The sequence below is a fragment of the Equus quagga genome, chromosome 2, assembly GCF_021613505.1.
Source record: "Equus quagga isolate Etosha38 chromosome 2, UCLA_HA_Equagga_1.0, whole genome shotgun sequence".
Lineage (NCBI taxonomy): Eukaryota > Metazoa > Chordata > Mammalia > Perissodactyla > Equidae > Equus > Equus quagga.
Window position 1 is genome coordinate 70,391,496 of NC_060268.1, and position 16,134 is coordinate 70,407,629.

Below are 16,134 nucleotides of genomic sequence, written 5' to 3' on the forward strand. Positions count from 1 at the left end.
TTTAAAGTATGTGGATTTAAGATAAAATCTGCATCATGTTGTCACATAACCATAAATGTAAACTCCAAGGAGATTTTTTCCCCCTGACTATAAAAGTAATAAATGCTCGCGAAAGAGAAGTTAGGTAATATAGAAATATGTTAAGAAGAAAATGAAAATCACCTGTTATCCTACCAGCTAGAGAATACAGTTAGCATTTTGATATATTTCCTTTTTGCTTTTTTTCCCCCCAATACATTTAGGTATCCAAATTGAGGGCATGATGCATTCTGGCTGGTTCACATGACAGCATGAGCATTTTCCCATGTCTTTATATTCTTTTTAACCATCGTATTTGGTGACTATAATATTCCATCAGGTGAATGCATCTAAGTGTATTTAGCCGTTTTATGATTAATGTTGTGTAAGGCTACTCTTAAAATGTGTGCAGTGCTTTGCAAATCCCACCTCCTTCCAGAACCGAGTGCTCGAGCCCCTTGCCCCTTCCTGCTGCAGTCCAGATGCCTGGCAGCTTTTCCATCCGTTCCATCAGTTGAATGCACATTGTGCGCTAGGACCTTCCTAGACGCTGAGAACACAGAGACTAATGATACAGTCTTTCCACGTCCTCCTGAGCTCAGAGGCAGAGGGGGGCAAAACAGAGGCCCAAGTAAGCATTCCCTGGCAGCCTGCTCCATGCCCACCCCCTGCCAAGCACTGGGTGGCTTCAAGAACAAGGCACCATCTGCCACGTAACTGGGAGGAGAAGTGTGGGCACTTTAACGCCAACTTACTGGTCCCTTCCTCTCAGGTGTCTTCAGCCCAGACCCTCCAGGCAGAATGAATCATGTTGCCATCACTTGGTCCTGTGGTCAGCTGTCCAACTCCTTTGCCAGTTTACAGCCCCTTAAAGGCAGCACCTGGTCCCTATTGTCTTTTATCCTCAGCACTGGCCAGTGCCAGGCATGAAGTGTGTGCAAATACATAGTCATCCTTTGAATGTTGAGGAATGGAATAACACCAGCAGAAAAGAAGTACCGTCACTAGTGAGTGATGCTGACCCTGCCAGTGAGGGGAACAGGGCTTCCAGAGAGACTGACTGAAGAGGATGTGCACGTGTGGTTTGTCATCCTAGCTACTTTGTGTGTACCCCGGGATGGATTTGCATCTTGCCTTTGTCCACCTGTCAGAATTGTACAGGTGCGGGGAATGGATGTGGAGGAGAAGGTGAGAGGCTGATAGTTTTTACACACCATGGGATAATGGTTTTATAACGTCTTATAAACTTGGTTTTTTTATTTGTTGGGGTTTTTTTGGCCAAGGAGGATTGACCCTGAGCTAACATCTGTGCCAATCTTCCTCTCTTTTGTATGTGGGTCACCTCAGCATGGCCATTGATGAGTGGTGTAGGTCCTTGCCTGGGAACCAAACCTGGGCTGCTGAAGCAGAAAGCACCAAACTTAACCACTAGGCCCAGGGCCAGCCCCTCCCCTTTTGTTTGCTTTTTAAGTGTTCTAAGAAAAATTAATTGTAATTCATTTCAGCCAATTTGGGACTTTGAAATTTTGTCTCTTATTCTAGCCAGAAAGCAAACAGGTCAAAAATGTACGTTTCCAACCATGGTTCCTGTATTTTGTTGTCCTTATGCACCATAGAGTGACTTTACAACTTTTTAGAATTTTTTGTAAAAAACAATGTTTTTAGTTTGTTACTTTGCCTTTTAAAATTTTCAGTTTCAACCAGTAATGATTACTTGAACCTATGTAACATGCTTTTTTGAAAAACGTTTTTGACTGTCAAGACTTCTATATTAAAAACAAACAAACCCAATCTTCCAAAAACGAAAAATAATTGAGGTTTTTAAAGTTTTGGATTGTCCTAAAAAAGAACATTTAAAAATGCCATTTTAACATTTTTCTTTTTTTTTTTTTTAAAGATTGGCACCTGCGCTAACATCTCTTGCCAATCTTTTTTCTTCTTCTTCTTCTTCTCCCCAAAGCCCCCCAGTACACAGCTGTATATTCCACTTGTGAATGCCTCTGGTTGTGCTGTGTGGGACGCTGCCTCAACATGGCCTGACGAGCGGTGCCGTGTCGGTGCCCAGGATCCGAACCAGCGAAACCCTGGGCCGCCGAAGCAGAGCATGCGAACTTAACCACTGGGCCGGCCCCCATTTTAACATTTTTCTTGATTGTTTGTAGTTATTTTATTATTACAGTAATCCCAGGAATTATTGCACCTTTTACCCTAACTTAGCTGATGTGCATTTCAAAGTTTTGCAGGTGTTTCTGGGATTTATTCCTAGGAGTAGACCTGCTGCGGGGTGTGAGTGTCTCCATATTTTCTGGGTGTTGCCAGATTGCTCTCCCAGAGGTTGTACCAGTTTACACTCCCATTAGCAGTGTACCAGAAGACTTCCTGAATAGCTCTTGGTCTTCACAGACAGTTCAGGGAACATTAATGAGGTCAACATACTTCACATGCAGTTGGCTCTTCATCACCATTCCCTTCTCTGCTGGATGACCTGGCTTTGCCCCTTGTGAATTTGCAGCTTTCTCTCCTCAGCTGCTCTCTTTCTTCCTCGTGGTTTCACCACTCACCTCTGGTGACATCTCACTCCACCCAGGCCTCCCCTGGGGCCTCAGCCTGGGTCTCCGGTCCTGCAGGTTCCTGATAGAGGTGCCTCTTGGGCACTGGCATGTCCCAGTCTTCCCCAGCCCAGCCCTCGTTCCTGGGATCTGCCCTCTCCCTCCCCCAGGTGGGAAGTCTGCGCTGTCTGAGCCCCCTCTTTTCTTTACCTCTGATAGCAAGGGGGTTGTTAGGTCCTACAGACTTTACCTCCACATAGTTCTGATCAAAATGCTCCCCTCCTCCCCACCACCTTTCTTTGGTTCAGATTTTCATCACATCCGCCCTCAGCCACCATGGAGCCTTCATGGGGCCTCTGTCTTCAGCCTGGCTTCCCGTCCAGCTCAGCCCCCTGTTGCAGGTGGAGAGACGGATCCACAGTACAGATTCACTCAGATCACTCTCCTGCTGAAACGTGCTTCTCATTGCCTGCTGCACTTTTCACACATGGGTAGAGAAATTGGTTTAGTGGGTTGGCACTAGCTTTTTTTTTCATCAAATGAAGTTGAATACACGAAAATTAAAAGCAGCAAAGTGTGTCCTACTATGTGAGGTTAAGTATTGTTTGGTTTTTTTTTGGCAGAAGATTAGCCCTGAGCTAACTGCTGCCAATCCTCCTCTTTTTGCTGAGGAAGACTGGCCCTGAGCTTACATCCGTGGCCACCTTCCTCTACTTTATATGTGGGACACCTGCCACAGCATGGTGTGCCAAGCGGTGCCATCCACACCCGGGATCGGAACCAGCAAACCCTGGGCCGCCGAAGTAGAACATGTGAACTTAACTGCTGCGCCACCAGGCCGGCCCCTAAGTATTGTTTTATGAAACATGTATTTCTGTTTTATGCATACACACAGCGAGGTGCCGACTGAGTGATGGTTGACATATGTTTCCTTGTAGATCCCAGACAAAGGCTTGGGAAGCCCCTGGCATGTAGATGATGTCTCTCCTCAGTGTGATGTAGTGGCTTCTCCCAGGCTGTGCTGCCTCCTTCTGATCCCTTCTGCCTGGAAGCCTGTCCTCCTGCCCTTGATACTGTTTCTCCTCCAGGCTTGGCTGGGACCCATCCATGGGCTCTGTAATGCTCTATGAACACATCTTTACCAGAGCCCTGACCACAGCTATTATAAGAGTCCATATGTCTGGCATCCCCACTTTCTTTCAGCATCTTGAGGTTAAGACTGAACCTGATTCAACCCTCTGCCCAGCACTGGCTCTGTGCCTGACACAGAGCATGGAGGGGTAATAGCCACCTGTTTTGATAGGTAGTTTACATAAGTCTCATGTAATCCTCACAACAGCCCTGTGAGAGACAGATCATGAACTGTTTTCCAGGTGAGGCACAGAGCTATCTAGAACATAATTTGCCCAAGGCCACCTAGCTAGTAAGTGGTAGAGCTGAGATTCAAACTCAGGTCCATCTGACTCGGGAGCCTGGGCTACCCTCACTGCCCTGCACAGCCCAGTAAATACTTGTTGAAAGGATGTGGTGATGTCACACTTCCTCTTTGGCCCAGGACTTGGGTTTGTCCTGGGCCCTGACCCTTTGCAGCAGCATCCTTGTCTTTACAAATGGATTAGCAAGGCTGACTCTGACTCTTCTACCAGCTCTTTGCAGCAGCCTGTTTTCACGGGGCACTTTGAGTGCAGGGGTGGGTTTCAGGCCATAGAACCCTCTCCCCCGTGCCCTGTGGACAGAGTGACAGTCAGTGGCCCCTTGTTGAGCACCTGCAGTGTGTGAGATCAGCTGCTTCTAGGACACAGAGTAATCTGCTCTGAGATGAGCCCAGCATGCGTTTAGAACAGCTGTGCTGTATGCATTGTGACGGGCCTGCACCCCTGAGCCCCAGATCGCTTGTTCGGTACTATGGCAGGCGTCATACACTTCTCCCTTTTGCTCTCTCTCCAGGTGGACCAGCGGGTGTTCAGAGACCTCATGAGTGAGAAGCTGCCACGACTGCACACCCACTTTGAACAGTACAAAGTTGACTACACGCTTATCACGTTCAACTGGTTTCTGGTGGTGTTTGTGGATAGCGTTGTTAGTGACATCCTCTTCAAAATATGGGACTCTTTCCTTTATGAGGGACCAAAGGTGAGTCTGCCCACTGGATGACTGTGTGGGTAGTGGTGGCAGAGTGGCAGGCTCACCTGCGACGTGGGGATTACCACAGGGATGGAGGGATCCTGGCACCCTGTGCTGCTGGAGGCCGGTTGGGGGTCCAGGAAACAGCAGTTATTTGCTAGTTCATCAAAAACATTTAGTCTGTGCAAAGCCTGTACCAGGCACTGGGGCTTTGATGGTTTGCAGTCTGAGCCTCACCATCTGTCAAACAGATGGCAGTATTATCCCCATGGTATGGATGAGGAGGTAGAGGCCCAGAGCAGGCAAAGAGTCAGGAACAAACGCAGGAGGCCAACTTCAGAGCCTTACTGCCACAGGCCCCCACCCAGTCTATTTTATGTTTTTAAAAAATCAGTTTGTGAATATGTAACACATGATAAACTCAGATCAGGTAACTAAGGGCATGCAGTAGAAAAGAACGACCCCAGTCTGCTGTTGCTCATCTCAACTTACTATATATCCTTCTCAGGGTATTCTATGTCTGTCTAAAATATGTTGGAGATAGTTCTGTATCAGAGCATATGGATCTGGCTCGTTTTTTTTTTCTTTTTTGTGAGGAAGACTGGTCCTGAGCTAACATCTGTTGCCAGTCTCTGTCTATGTTATGTGGGATGCTGCCACAGCATGGCCTGACAAGCAGCGCGAGGTCTGTACCTGGGATCTGAATTCTTTCACCATATTCAAAAGTCAGTAATTCAGATCCTAGTTTCACTAGTTGAAATAAAAACTGCCTTTGGAGATGGAGGTTTTTAAGAGTTTCAGAATCCAAGGACCCTGGTTTTGATTTTATTTAAAAATTATTTTTAGTTCTGTAAACCTTAGTGACTAGAAATGTTAACTGAATATGGAAGGATCCCACAAAGGTTCTACGCCATAAGGGAAGTTTTGGGTTTGGCTGAAGTGTTGTGAAAACCCCCAGACAGTTAATTTTTCTGTAAGAAAGAGGCCTTGCCCCTGCCAGTGGACATGGCACCTCAGGTCAAATGTCTGCCCCAGGGCAGGACCCGTGCCTGCTGATCCCCGGGGAGGCCTGTGTGCCCAGAGCTGGTGCCTGGAGCCACAGTGCTTCTCTCCTTACAGGTTCTCATCCTTTCCACAGGTTATTTTCCGTTTTGCCCTGGCACTTTTTAAATACAAGGAAGAGGAGATCCTGAAATTGCAAGATTCAATGTCCATCTTCAAGTATCTCCGTTACTTCACTCGCACTATCCTTGATGCTAGGTGAGTCCCTGGGGGAATTCCCAGACGTCACAGAGAGCAGGAGTCCTGACCTCTGCTTCCTTGAGAACAGCCTGTCCTCACATCCTGAACGCAGCCTTGCCAGCTGTGCAGTGTGAGAGAAGTTTCCTTCCTGGGAAGGGGGAGGAAGGAAGCAGCAGGTGGCCTCCAGAAAATAGGGAGGAACTAGGGTAAAAGATGGATTTATCCCTTATCCAACCAACCTACGTCCCCACAGCCAAAGCCACATTTTTATTTGTCTCATGAGCATTCACTGAGTATCAGTGATGTGGGAGGCCCTCTGCCAGGCGTTGAGGATTATAGATGAGGAACAGCCCCTGTCCTTGAAGAACTTGTGGGGGCATGTTATAGCATCATTTGATCAGTGCTGTAATGGAGGAAGCCCAGGCCAGGGACACGGCAAGTGCAGAAGAAAGGCTGTGTGAACTGGGCTGGGAAGGGGCACGAGGAGAGGGCATCCTGAGCAGAGGGAACTTCAGGACCAGCACACAGAGATGTGAGAGCACAGTGTGTCTGGCGAACTGTAGATGTGGTTCGGCCAAGGTGGGGCCAGCATGGCAGGGATGGAGGCCAGGCTGGAGCAGAGCTGGGCTGTTAAGGTAAGGCCTTTACAGACTGCCCAGGACTTTGTGCTTCATCCTAAGAACGTTGGGAAGTCACTGCAGGGTTAGGCAAGAGAGGGGCATGTCAGGTTGGAGCAGGACTAGCAGCTGGGAGACCGGGGGTCCAGATTGAGAAGAGTGGAGGAAGAATTTGACTTTGGAAGACCTCTGGCTTCCCCTCGGCAGCCAAGTGTTTGGGATTTGTTTCACCCATCTTCCCCCAGCCACGTGGTTCTTGCCTATTCTGGGCTACCCTTGTTGTTGATGTGTCCCATGGACCATAGCCGGTGGCTGCTCTGGCCCTGGCAGCTGAGACCCCATTCTCCAAGGGGATTTCTGTGGGCCTGCTGCTCACTCGGCAAGTGACGATAGCCCCTCTCTCCAAACCATTGAGGTGGTGTTGAAATACACTGTTGCCGAAGGGTTGTGAGCTGCCTCTCCCTGCATAGGGATGGAGTCCTGCAACAGACTTGGGCACCCATGTGAAAACCATACAAGTCCTTTTGCTGAGAAGTATTTGGGGCTTATTAATGTTTTTCAAACTTTTTTGACTACAACTCTTAATAAGAACAACATTTTATCTCCCAATCTAGGAGACACACGGTAGAGTGTATGTAGATAACTGAAACAAAAAAATTTGTTGAAATATTTGCAGTTCTTGCTAAAGATCTGTGCTATATGCTCTGCTATTTTCATTAGGTTCCATATCACATATTTAACATGCTCCTCTTGCCTCACTAAATTGATTCCTCGATCCACTAATGAGTCACAACCTACTTGGAAAATGCCAGTTGCCGACCTGTTCAGCTCACCTGACAGGGAAGGCCCAGCCAGGAGGAGCTGCAGCGCATCAGCGCTGTGGGAGTCGGGGCAGGAGAGCACCCAGGGCTGGAGAGATGGGGCTGAGGACCATGCCGAGGCTCCATGCCCTGTGATTCTAATGAGTGAGGCCTTGGCTACCAGGGAGGTGGACATTGGGAGCAGAAGGGTGCTGGCTGAGGCCATACCTGGCTTCCTAGAAGTCACCACTATTTTTAGGACCTTTTACTTGGGAATTGGATGTTTAAGATATTTTCAGGCTTATTGATATATAAACAGTGACCTTAGTTTTGCCAAATGAAAAAGGGTATCTGAGAATGATGTTTGCCTGTGAAAGACTGATTCTGAGTGAGCCTTGAGTGTTCGTTAATCTCGCATTGGGTCAAGATGACATGAATGGCATTAAATGAACTTCAGTCCAATAAGTAATACATTTGGAGAGCATTGTGGTTCCAAAGGGCCATCCTGCTTGGCCCCTGATAGTCTTATGAAGATTGTCGGTGTTGCCAGGGTACAGGTACAGGGGGTGCTGGCTTGGCGGGCGGCCACCCAACCAACCGGCCCCTCTCTGGCCACCACAGGCAGAGCTGGGCTGCTCCCGCCCAGGCCGGTCCTGTGTGCTCCTGCGGTACCGCCTTCTCAGTGGCTCTTGGGGCAGTTTCCCCATCAGTTTGCTTTAAGAAGTCCAGGTCCACTGGACCAGGAGCTCCCAAATGCATTAATGAGCCAGGCTGGCTGCAGCAGAATCACCCAAGGGTTGTTAAAATTGCAGATGCCCCAGTATTTTAATGAGCTCCCTGGACCACTGGTTCCCAGGCACCCCAATTCTGTAGTACACTGATTGGCTCTACAGAAAAGGAAAGAATTCTGAGTCAGATGTGTTCCGGGCATGTTGGGTTAAACAAGATGAAACCAGTCTCTGAATTAGGACTTCTGGGAGCCTTTAACATGCCAAGCATTGTCTTCTAAACTTAGCTGACCACAGGGAACTTTCTCATCTCTTGACTGGAACTTCCAGGCCCGAGGCAGAGGTAGTGTGTACATTCCTGGTGTCCCCCAGCCTGGGCTGAGAGGCCGCAGTCAGTGATGACCAACTGAAGAAGTCAGTGAAAATAGTAATGTAATGTAGTACTTCCTGTGTTTGCAAAGATGGGGCTGGACACTCTAGGTTTCATGCGTGTGGAGCCTGTGACTCATAGCTTGGGAGAAAAGGGGTTGGTGCCCAGCCCCAGCCAGGATTTTGTTTCACAGAGACCCTCCTCCAGCCCCAGTCAGCCCAGCTGAGCAGGAGGCAGAACCTGATAAACCTGCACAGAGTGATATTCATGTTCAGGCCTCTCCTGTTGTCCCATGTTCTAGAACACACTCTGGGGAATGCAGCATTTACAGACATCCTTTCTGACCTTCTCCCTCTGTGCAGGAATCCTCTGGCTTGGACCCAGGCAAATCTAAGTAGTAGGTATTGTAAAATATAAAAGGGAGAAATGTGGGGCTGGACCCATGGCCTATTGGTTAAGTTCAGTGCACTCTGCTTCAGTGGCCCAAGTTTGGTTCCCAGGCATGGACCTACACTACTCGTCAGTGGCCATGCTGTGGCAGCATCGCATATATAAAACAGAGGAAGACTGGCACAGATGGTAGCTCCAGGTGAATCTTCCTCAGCAAAAAAAAAAAAAAAAAAGGGAGAAGTGCTAAAGGCCTGTATATTTTTACGTCATCTTAAAGTAGTTCAAGTGACTGACTAGTGGCAGGAGCATGTTTGTTTTCTGACAGATCGGGAGGAAGTCCCTGGTGACGGTTCTGTTCCATCACAGCCTTTCCTGGGGTTTGTAAGTGCATTGGGTCTCTGGTCTCTAATGCTGGGAAGAGAGCATCTGGGGCCTGCAGAATCGAGGGGATGGGGGGCTCCTAGTGTTGGAGGAACCAGCTTCTGTTGTGGCCCGCCAGATGGCTATGGGTGACCTGATTACTGCTGAAAATCTATAGCCAGGCCTTGGGGCACTTTTTAGTTCTGTTTTTATTAAACTGCTAGCCAGTAGTTAGGGGCAAGTTACCAGGATTTTTAAATGTTTATTGGAGATCAGTGCCTTGATGTGGGGATAGTGTGAAACCCACGAAGCACACATTGCTCCTTAGGCTCGGTCTCGACCCTTGTTACACCGTGGACTGGGTCTGACAGTTATTGCCAGGTTTGCTCGGGCGTCCATTCTTTCCCCCTCAGTCAGTCCTGTGACAGTCTTCCTGGATACTCCCTGTGACAGGCCTCCTGCTGGTTCCAAGGACTCAGAGGCTCGCAGGCCCCTGAGATCACAGAGCAAGTGCCAAACACTGTCCTAGTGCTCACGGGTGGTAACTCAAGTCAGCCCATGCCCTAGGAGGCAGGACTGCTATTATCCCAGAGTACTGATGAGGAATTGGAGGCCAGAAAGGGGAGTAACTTCACCCATCCCGCATCACACAGTGCGCATGTGGTGGAGCTGGCCCTGCCCCTGTAGCCTCTACATAAGGACTGGCCTCTGGGTGACATCTCTACAGCAGCCCCTCAGCAAAGTATCCAAGGTCTACCTCTCTACGCCCCCCAGGCCTCTGGGCTGGGCTGAAGTGAGGGCTGTGCATGAGTACTCGCCTGAGCCCCCCTGATGTGCTCTGTCCTGTTTCCTGCCAGGAAGCTGATCAGTATCTCCTTTGGAGACCTGAACCCATTCCCCCTGCGCCAGATCCGGAACCGGCGCACCTACCACTTGGAGAAGGTCCGGCTGGAGCTGACGGAGCTGGAGGCCATCCGGGAGGACTTCCTGCGTGAACGGGACACCAGCCCTGACAAGGGTGAGCTGGTCAGCGATGAAGAGGAGGACACCTGAGTGGCCCCCTGCCCCATGATGCTGCTCTTCTTGCCTTTACAACCAAAGTGTGCCAAAAGAGTGAACTGCAGAGATGTCTCTGCTCATTTAAAAGCCAGAATGTCACACCCATGGTCTCTGGAAATCTGCTGGGCAGACATCTAAGGCCACACTGCACTTTCTCATTTCCACTCGGGGTAGGGGTCTAATCTGTTTACAGCCATCAGCATGCCATGGCATTTGGTCACACATATCCCTGTCATGCTTTCTGACTGACGGTGCCTTACCAGGCTTGCAGTTTGCTGTTTTCAAGAGCCTGTTTACAGCCTGTCAGTCATGTTGGTGTCTTTGCCCCTAGAAACCCTTACATGGGCTGTCTCCCCATGTTGGATCTCCTGTATAGTGGGCAGTTGTGGGCATCTTTTGAATGGTGGCACTGTGAAGGATGTGCACTGCACTCAGACATTCCTAGGCCAGAGTGTGCTTCAGGCGGCAGGAGGTTGGTGTGAAAAAAGGGACTTCCTTAGGAAAGCAGGTACATCCCTTGTTTAGGAAAGACCTAAAGAAAGCCCACAAAACTTCTGCTGGTGGATTCCTGCTGCCAGCCATGCCCTGTTTCTGGAATAGCTTTTGCCCTTTCATGTGCAACTTTTCAAACGATGGCTCCCAACCTGCTAGAGCGGGGCCTGGCTCTCCAGACACCCTGTGCTCGCTTCTTATCACCAGCTGGTGTTGGCAGATTGTCGGGCAGTTCTGCCCCCTGCCTGGCACGGCTCCGTGAGGTTCTCTGGAAAGCTCTTCTTTCCATCCGAGAGCTGACCTTTGGAATCATTCTCCATGTCTGGATGGAATGGGATTCCAGGGAAACTGTGGATCATCATCCTGCAAAGCAGGCCCACCCTCCTTGGTGGACGGGATAGAGGAAGCTTCTCTGGGGGTGCTTTGCAGGGCAGTGGTACAGCTCTTGAGTGACTGCTGTTGGGCAGCCGGAAACCATGGCTTCCTCAGGAAGAGTCAGTGCTCTCGGTGTCTCTTCCACCTGGCTGGGACGGCAGGAGGCTCGCTGCCAGTGCCAGGGGCTGGGAACTGCCTCTGCTGGGGCAGAGCTTGGGTGAGTCCTCCCAGACGGGTCCCCTCCCCACTGCCGCCCAGAAGCATCCCTGTTCTCGGCTGCTGCCCTCCCCTTCCCCAAGGCAAGTGTGGTTCTCACTTGGGGTCACCATCGCCTCCAGCAGGTCAGGGTGTCAGGTAGTTCTGGGGACTCCGAGCACCACCTCTCTGAAAGCCCTGAAAAGAGGCTTTGTGTAAGGAAGGTTATTTTTGCCTAATCATTATGTGGGCCTTCCCTAATGTGTAGGTATGAGAGAATGTTTTCTGGCATAGTATTATTCAAATATGAAAGGAATAATTTTAGGGGCCGGCCCCATGGCCAAGTGGTTAAGTTCGCACACTTCGCTTCGGTGGCCCAGGGTTTCACCAGTTTGGATCCTGGATGTGGACACTGTTCATCAGGCCATGCTGAGGCAGTGTCCCACATGGCACAACCAGAAGGACCCACAACTAAAATACACAAATATGTACTGGGGGGCTTTGGGGAGAAGAAAAATAAGAAAAGAAGGAAAAAAAAGAATTTTAAATGGAATTCTTTGCACTACCTGGAAAAAATTGGAAATAATCCTTAGTTGATATCCTAGCTAAACACACTCAAACCAAGAATGGAAGTGGTATAATCTGAAGTGCTTTTTTCCTAAGTATGGTTTTTCTGTTCATTACTGTCAACCTTCTACATAGCTAGGATAGCATTTCAAGACTAGACTGAGCTCAGCTTTTCTGTCTTAAGTTGGTAAATTTGATTTTTCACTCTGTAGAGGGAGCTGGTCTCTATATTTAGCCAAAACCTTCTGTCTCTTTTCAGGTTATCAAAAATGTGTTTTATCACTGTTTGTCTTTGGGAGCGGCTGTTTGAAGTCTGACTTCTTTAAGAAGTTGCCTTGTAAGCTGGGTTGCTCCAAGATGGGTATCACAGCCTCACTGCTAGTCACAGACCCCTGGCAATACCACTGGGGCTGCTGGAGACCCCCTTCCAGTCCCCACCTCCCACGCGGGCTGTCGGCAGAGGATGAGCAGTCAGAATGCAGTTGGGACCCCATGGATCCACTCCAGCTTCCCTCAGATGTCAGTTTCCAAGTTGATTTCCCCCTGGAACTGCGAAGTCCTGAGGCTAAAATGCTGTCTTTAGGCATAGGCTTGTTTTGCCCTGAAAAGATGCATCTTAAAAGCACCCGAATTAGGTCCAGGTACCTGCCATTTGTGGCAAGCCCAGGCTTTCAGCCGTTCCCTGAGCGGCAGCCGTGTGTACTTCCAGGCAGTTGTTCTCAGTGGCTGGGCAGTGGGTGTGAGAGCAGAGAGATGGTGGAGGAAGTGAACTGGGAACGCTTTCTTGGAGGTCCTCCTCTCTGGAATAATGTGCTGGGTGTCCAGAAGGCAGAAGAGGGAATGCTTGGCTTGATTCCAGACTGGGGACAGGATGGAGCCAACTCTTTCCTCCACAACTGCAGGCTCTCATCCCACTGTTTTGAGCCAACATTTCCCCTCTCCTTGTGCTGTTGAGGAAAGAGCTGCTCTGTGCTCTCCAGTGCCACCTCCACCTGCCCCTGTGGGGAGTGTGCTTCTGACAGGTACTGCCTCAACCCCCAGCGTGGGACCCCCACAGGATGGGCCCCAGGGGCTGAGGCTGCAGGCCGGGGGGCTGGGGCAGCCTCCAGCCTGCTTGCCCAAATGCACACACCATGGCCAAGAGGAGCTACCCTCATCACACCAGGTGGGAACTGCCAGCCTTCACATCGATGGGTTTTTGGTTTTTTATGGGTTGAACATCTGTTAATACTTTTGTATATTTTCACTACAGTTTATATTTTTATATGCTATTTTTATCAAGGTTTTTCTAGATTATGTACATCTATTTTGTATAACAAGTTCTTTTGTGTCATGACTCCCTTGTGTGTATTTATGTAAATGTGAACCTCCTAAATTGCTCTTCATTCCTGTGCCATGTTTGACCTCCAGCCTTGCCCACTGCTTACTTTCACTTATGCTTGGGCCCACTTCTTACCCCAGGTAGCCTCAGGTGCTACTTGTAGTCATGCTGACAGCTGTCTAGCAGCAGCCAGGAGTGTTGATTGCTCGGAACAATTCTGGTTTCAACTACATTATATTGATATAGGAAGTATTCTAGGTAAATAGCCAGTCTGTTTTCTTTTTTTTTTAACTAAATGTTTGTATTCTTGCACAAATCCTCACCCCTCGCTTTCTGCAGTGTTGTCTTCCTGTATATGTTCTGGGCAGCAGGGCCTGCCTGGGGCAGTCCTTGCAGGCGGGAGGCTGGGTGCTGGCCTTGGAGGACTCAGGAGGACACTGCCAAGTGACTCCTTTTATGTCACAACAGCTTCTATGCTCATCTTCAAGTTAAATTTGGGAATTATATTAAAAGGCAAAATAAACTAATTTGTATAAAGCTCTGGCTTGAAATGCAGTTATAGTCACTTGTGATGGGCTGGAGGGTGGGGCAGGGCCTGGGAGGCCCCAAGAGCTATGGCCGAGCTGCAGGTGAGGGCTGGGGTCACTGAGATGGGAGCAGCCCCCTAGCTGCAGGGTGGTAGGTACCCCTCTTTCCACCACTGTGACATGCCCTGCCTGAGTCATGGCTTGTTTGCCTCCTGCCTAGGCTGACAGCTCAGGCCCAGCTGCTGCTGGGGACCACCCCCATCATCGGAAAAACACTGGAGAATGACTAAGATCAAATGTCTTTCTACCGTGTGGGGGAGGGGGGGCTCCAGTAAGCATTCCCAGACAGACGGAGCAGCCAAGGACCTGGGAGCGTGTCTCCTCCTAGGATACAGATTCAGCAAGGCTGGGAGTGTCTGAGGTCGCACAGCACAACAGCAGTGGCAGAGCTGGGACAGGGGACCCCAGGGCTCTGCCACTGCGCCAGGTCCTGCTCCCCATCCCTTGTAAGGGGTTGCCGTGCAGACAGTGGAAAGCCCTGGGAAGCCATTACTCAGAGTGTGGGTCCCCAGGGCCTCCTTGGGCCAGCCAGGCTGCTGCAAACACAGACAGGAAGCAAGCCTGATGCCCCTCCACCCTCAGACAGTGTGATGAGGCCTGGACACGTGCAAGCCTCCAGCAACTCATTTTTCTGAGTGACCTCAGACAGACGGCCCTCTGTGTAAAGCCACCACGGGGCCTGCACAGGGCCATCTTCCTCCCTGGTCAGAGGGGTCAGCTGCTTGGGGTGGCCCAGACCTCAGAGTGGGAGATAGATAGGGTTCAAGGCCTGCGTGGCTAGGGCATATGCCTTTAGGCCAGTCGTCTCTCTCTCAGAGCCTTGGGCTTCTTATCTGACAATGGGGTACTGACTCCAGTCCCACAGAGCACGTTGATGATTAAAGGGGGTGTGATGTGTGATCAGAGAGAATGGGAAACTGGGGAGCAGTGGGCATCCCAGCACCCTTGGTACCACTGGTAGCAGCGACTCCCTCCATTCCTCCTGTGTAGGGGCCAGTCCTGGGACAGACACTTGCTGATTGCTTCAGCCTCTGTTTCTTGCTCTCAATCCCCAAGGAGTGATGTCCCTTCCTCCCAGCACCCACAAGCCATGAGTGATCATGTGGCCCAAGGCAGTGCCCTCATGCCCCCACATGTACTCTCCAGGACCACCATTCACGTTACAGTCTGTGAATGTGTATGGGGGCACCCTGGACCTCTCCGACCCTCACTGTCCCCCACTTGGAGAAGGGGGATAACCCTTTCCAGGAGTAGCACTTGTGAGCAGGTTATAAAAGTGTCAAGGCCAAGGCTCATGGCCAGATGTAAGGGCTGGGCCTGTAAGGGCCACTTCCTGGAGGAGGGGCTGGGCCTGGGAGGACAGTGTCTAGCCCCTTCCTCAGCCTCCCCACCCCTAGCCAGGGCCCAGGACACTCCTCAAAGCACCTCGTGCCTGATGTATTCACCCCAGTCTGGTTCCAAGGAACTAGGTTTGGCAGGCAGGACTGTGGTGGGCAGGTGCTAGGTGGTGGGACCACAGGTCATTGTAGCCGGAACCCAGTGCCCAGGGTTCGAAGTAAGGAAGGAGCCACCCTAAGTCATCGCCCTGACCAGCCCAGCTCGGTCCCTGAGCATGGAGATGAAGGAAAGGGGCAAGTTGGGGCCAAAATGGGTGTGGCTGGCCAGTCTGCTGCTCCCTCCACTCCCATCACCCCACCGGCCATTCACCAGCCCCAGGTGTTAACAAAGCCCAGATGATGCTGCCTCCTCCACCCCTGGGGCAGATGAGTTAACAGATGAAGCAAGCAAAGGGCCAGGGACGTGCCCATGGGGTTCCCAGAGCCCATCATGATTACTCCAGGGGGCAGTCCCTGCTGGTGACAAGATGGGTCTTGCTGCCTGAGACGGGGGTGTGTGGCTCAGTCTCTGTGAAACACAGGTCTCTCAGGACCTCAGAGTGGGGACATGGTGGGGGTGCTGAGCAGCGGCATGAAGTAAGGGGTGTGGAAGGAGGGTGTGCGGGACCACTCCCCCGACCCCGGGCCTCTGCCAAGCTGTACCCCGTACCTAGAAAATCATCTTGCTGCCAGTTAGCCGACCCTCTGAGGCCCTGCACACACCTCCTCTAGGAAGCCATGCTCTGACTGCATTCTCAGCGCGCGTTCGTTTGCTCCTCCCACCCCTGACCTCCCCGAGGAGGAGCCGATGAAAAGATGCTTGTATGCTGGCGTTTCAGGCCGAGGATGGAGGTTGGGGGAGGAGTTTCTGACGACATTCCCCAGTCAAAGAAGCAGCCAGGCTCCGCTTTGAAACGGTAGATGCTCATTTATGTATAATAATAATAAATGTTACGCAAACTAT

At 50.5% G+C, this 16,134-nt stretch overlaps 1 protein-coding gene across 2 annotated transcripts in view; it reads left to right on the forward strand.

Annotated features, from left to right (window-relative positions):
• The window catches only part of TBC1D2B (TBC1 domain family member 2B), an 82,820-nt gene extending 71,063 nt beyond the window's left edge, over positions 1-11,757 (forward strand). For both annotated transcript variants that reach the window (XM_046652855.1, XM_046652856.1), the window contains 3 exons: positions 4,515-4,700; positions 5,830-5,951; positions 10,056-11,757. In XM_046652855.1, coding sequence (XP_046508811.1) covers positions 4,515-4,700; positions 5,830-5,951; positions 10,056-10,251 — 504 coding nt within the window. In that variant the 3' untranslated portion in view covers positions 10,252-11,757. The remainder of the gene's footprint in view (positions 1-4,514; positions 4,701-5,829; positions 5,952-10,055) is intronic.
• The last annotated feature ends 4,377 nt before the right edge of the window (positions 11,758-16,134 follow it).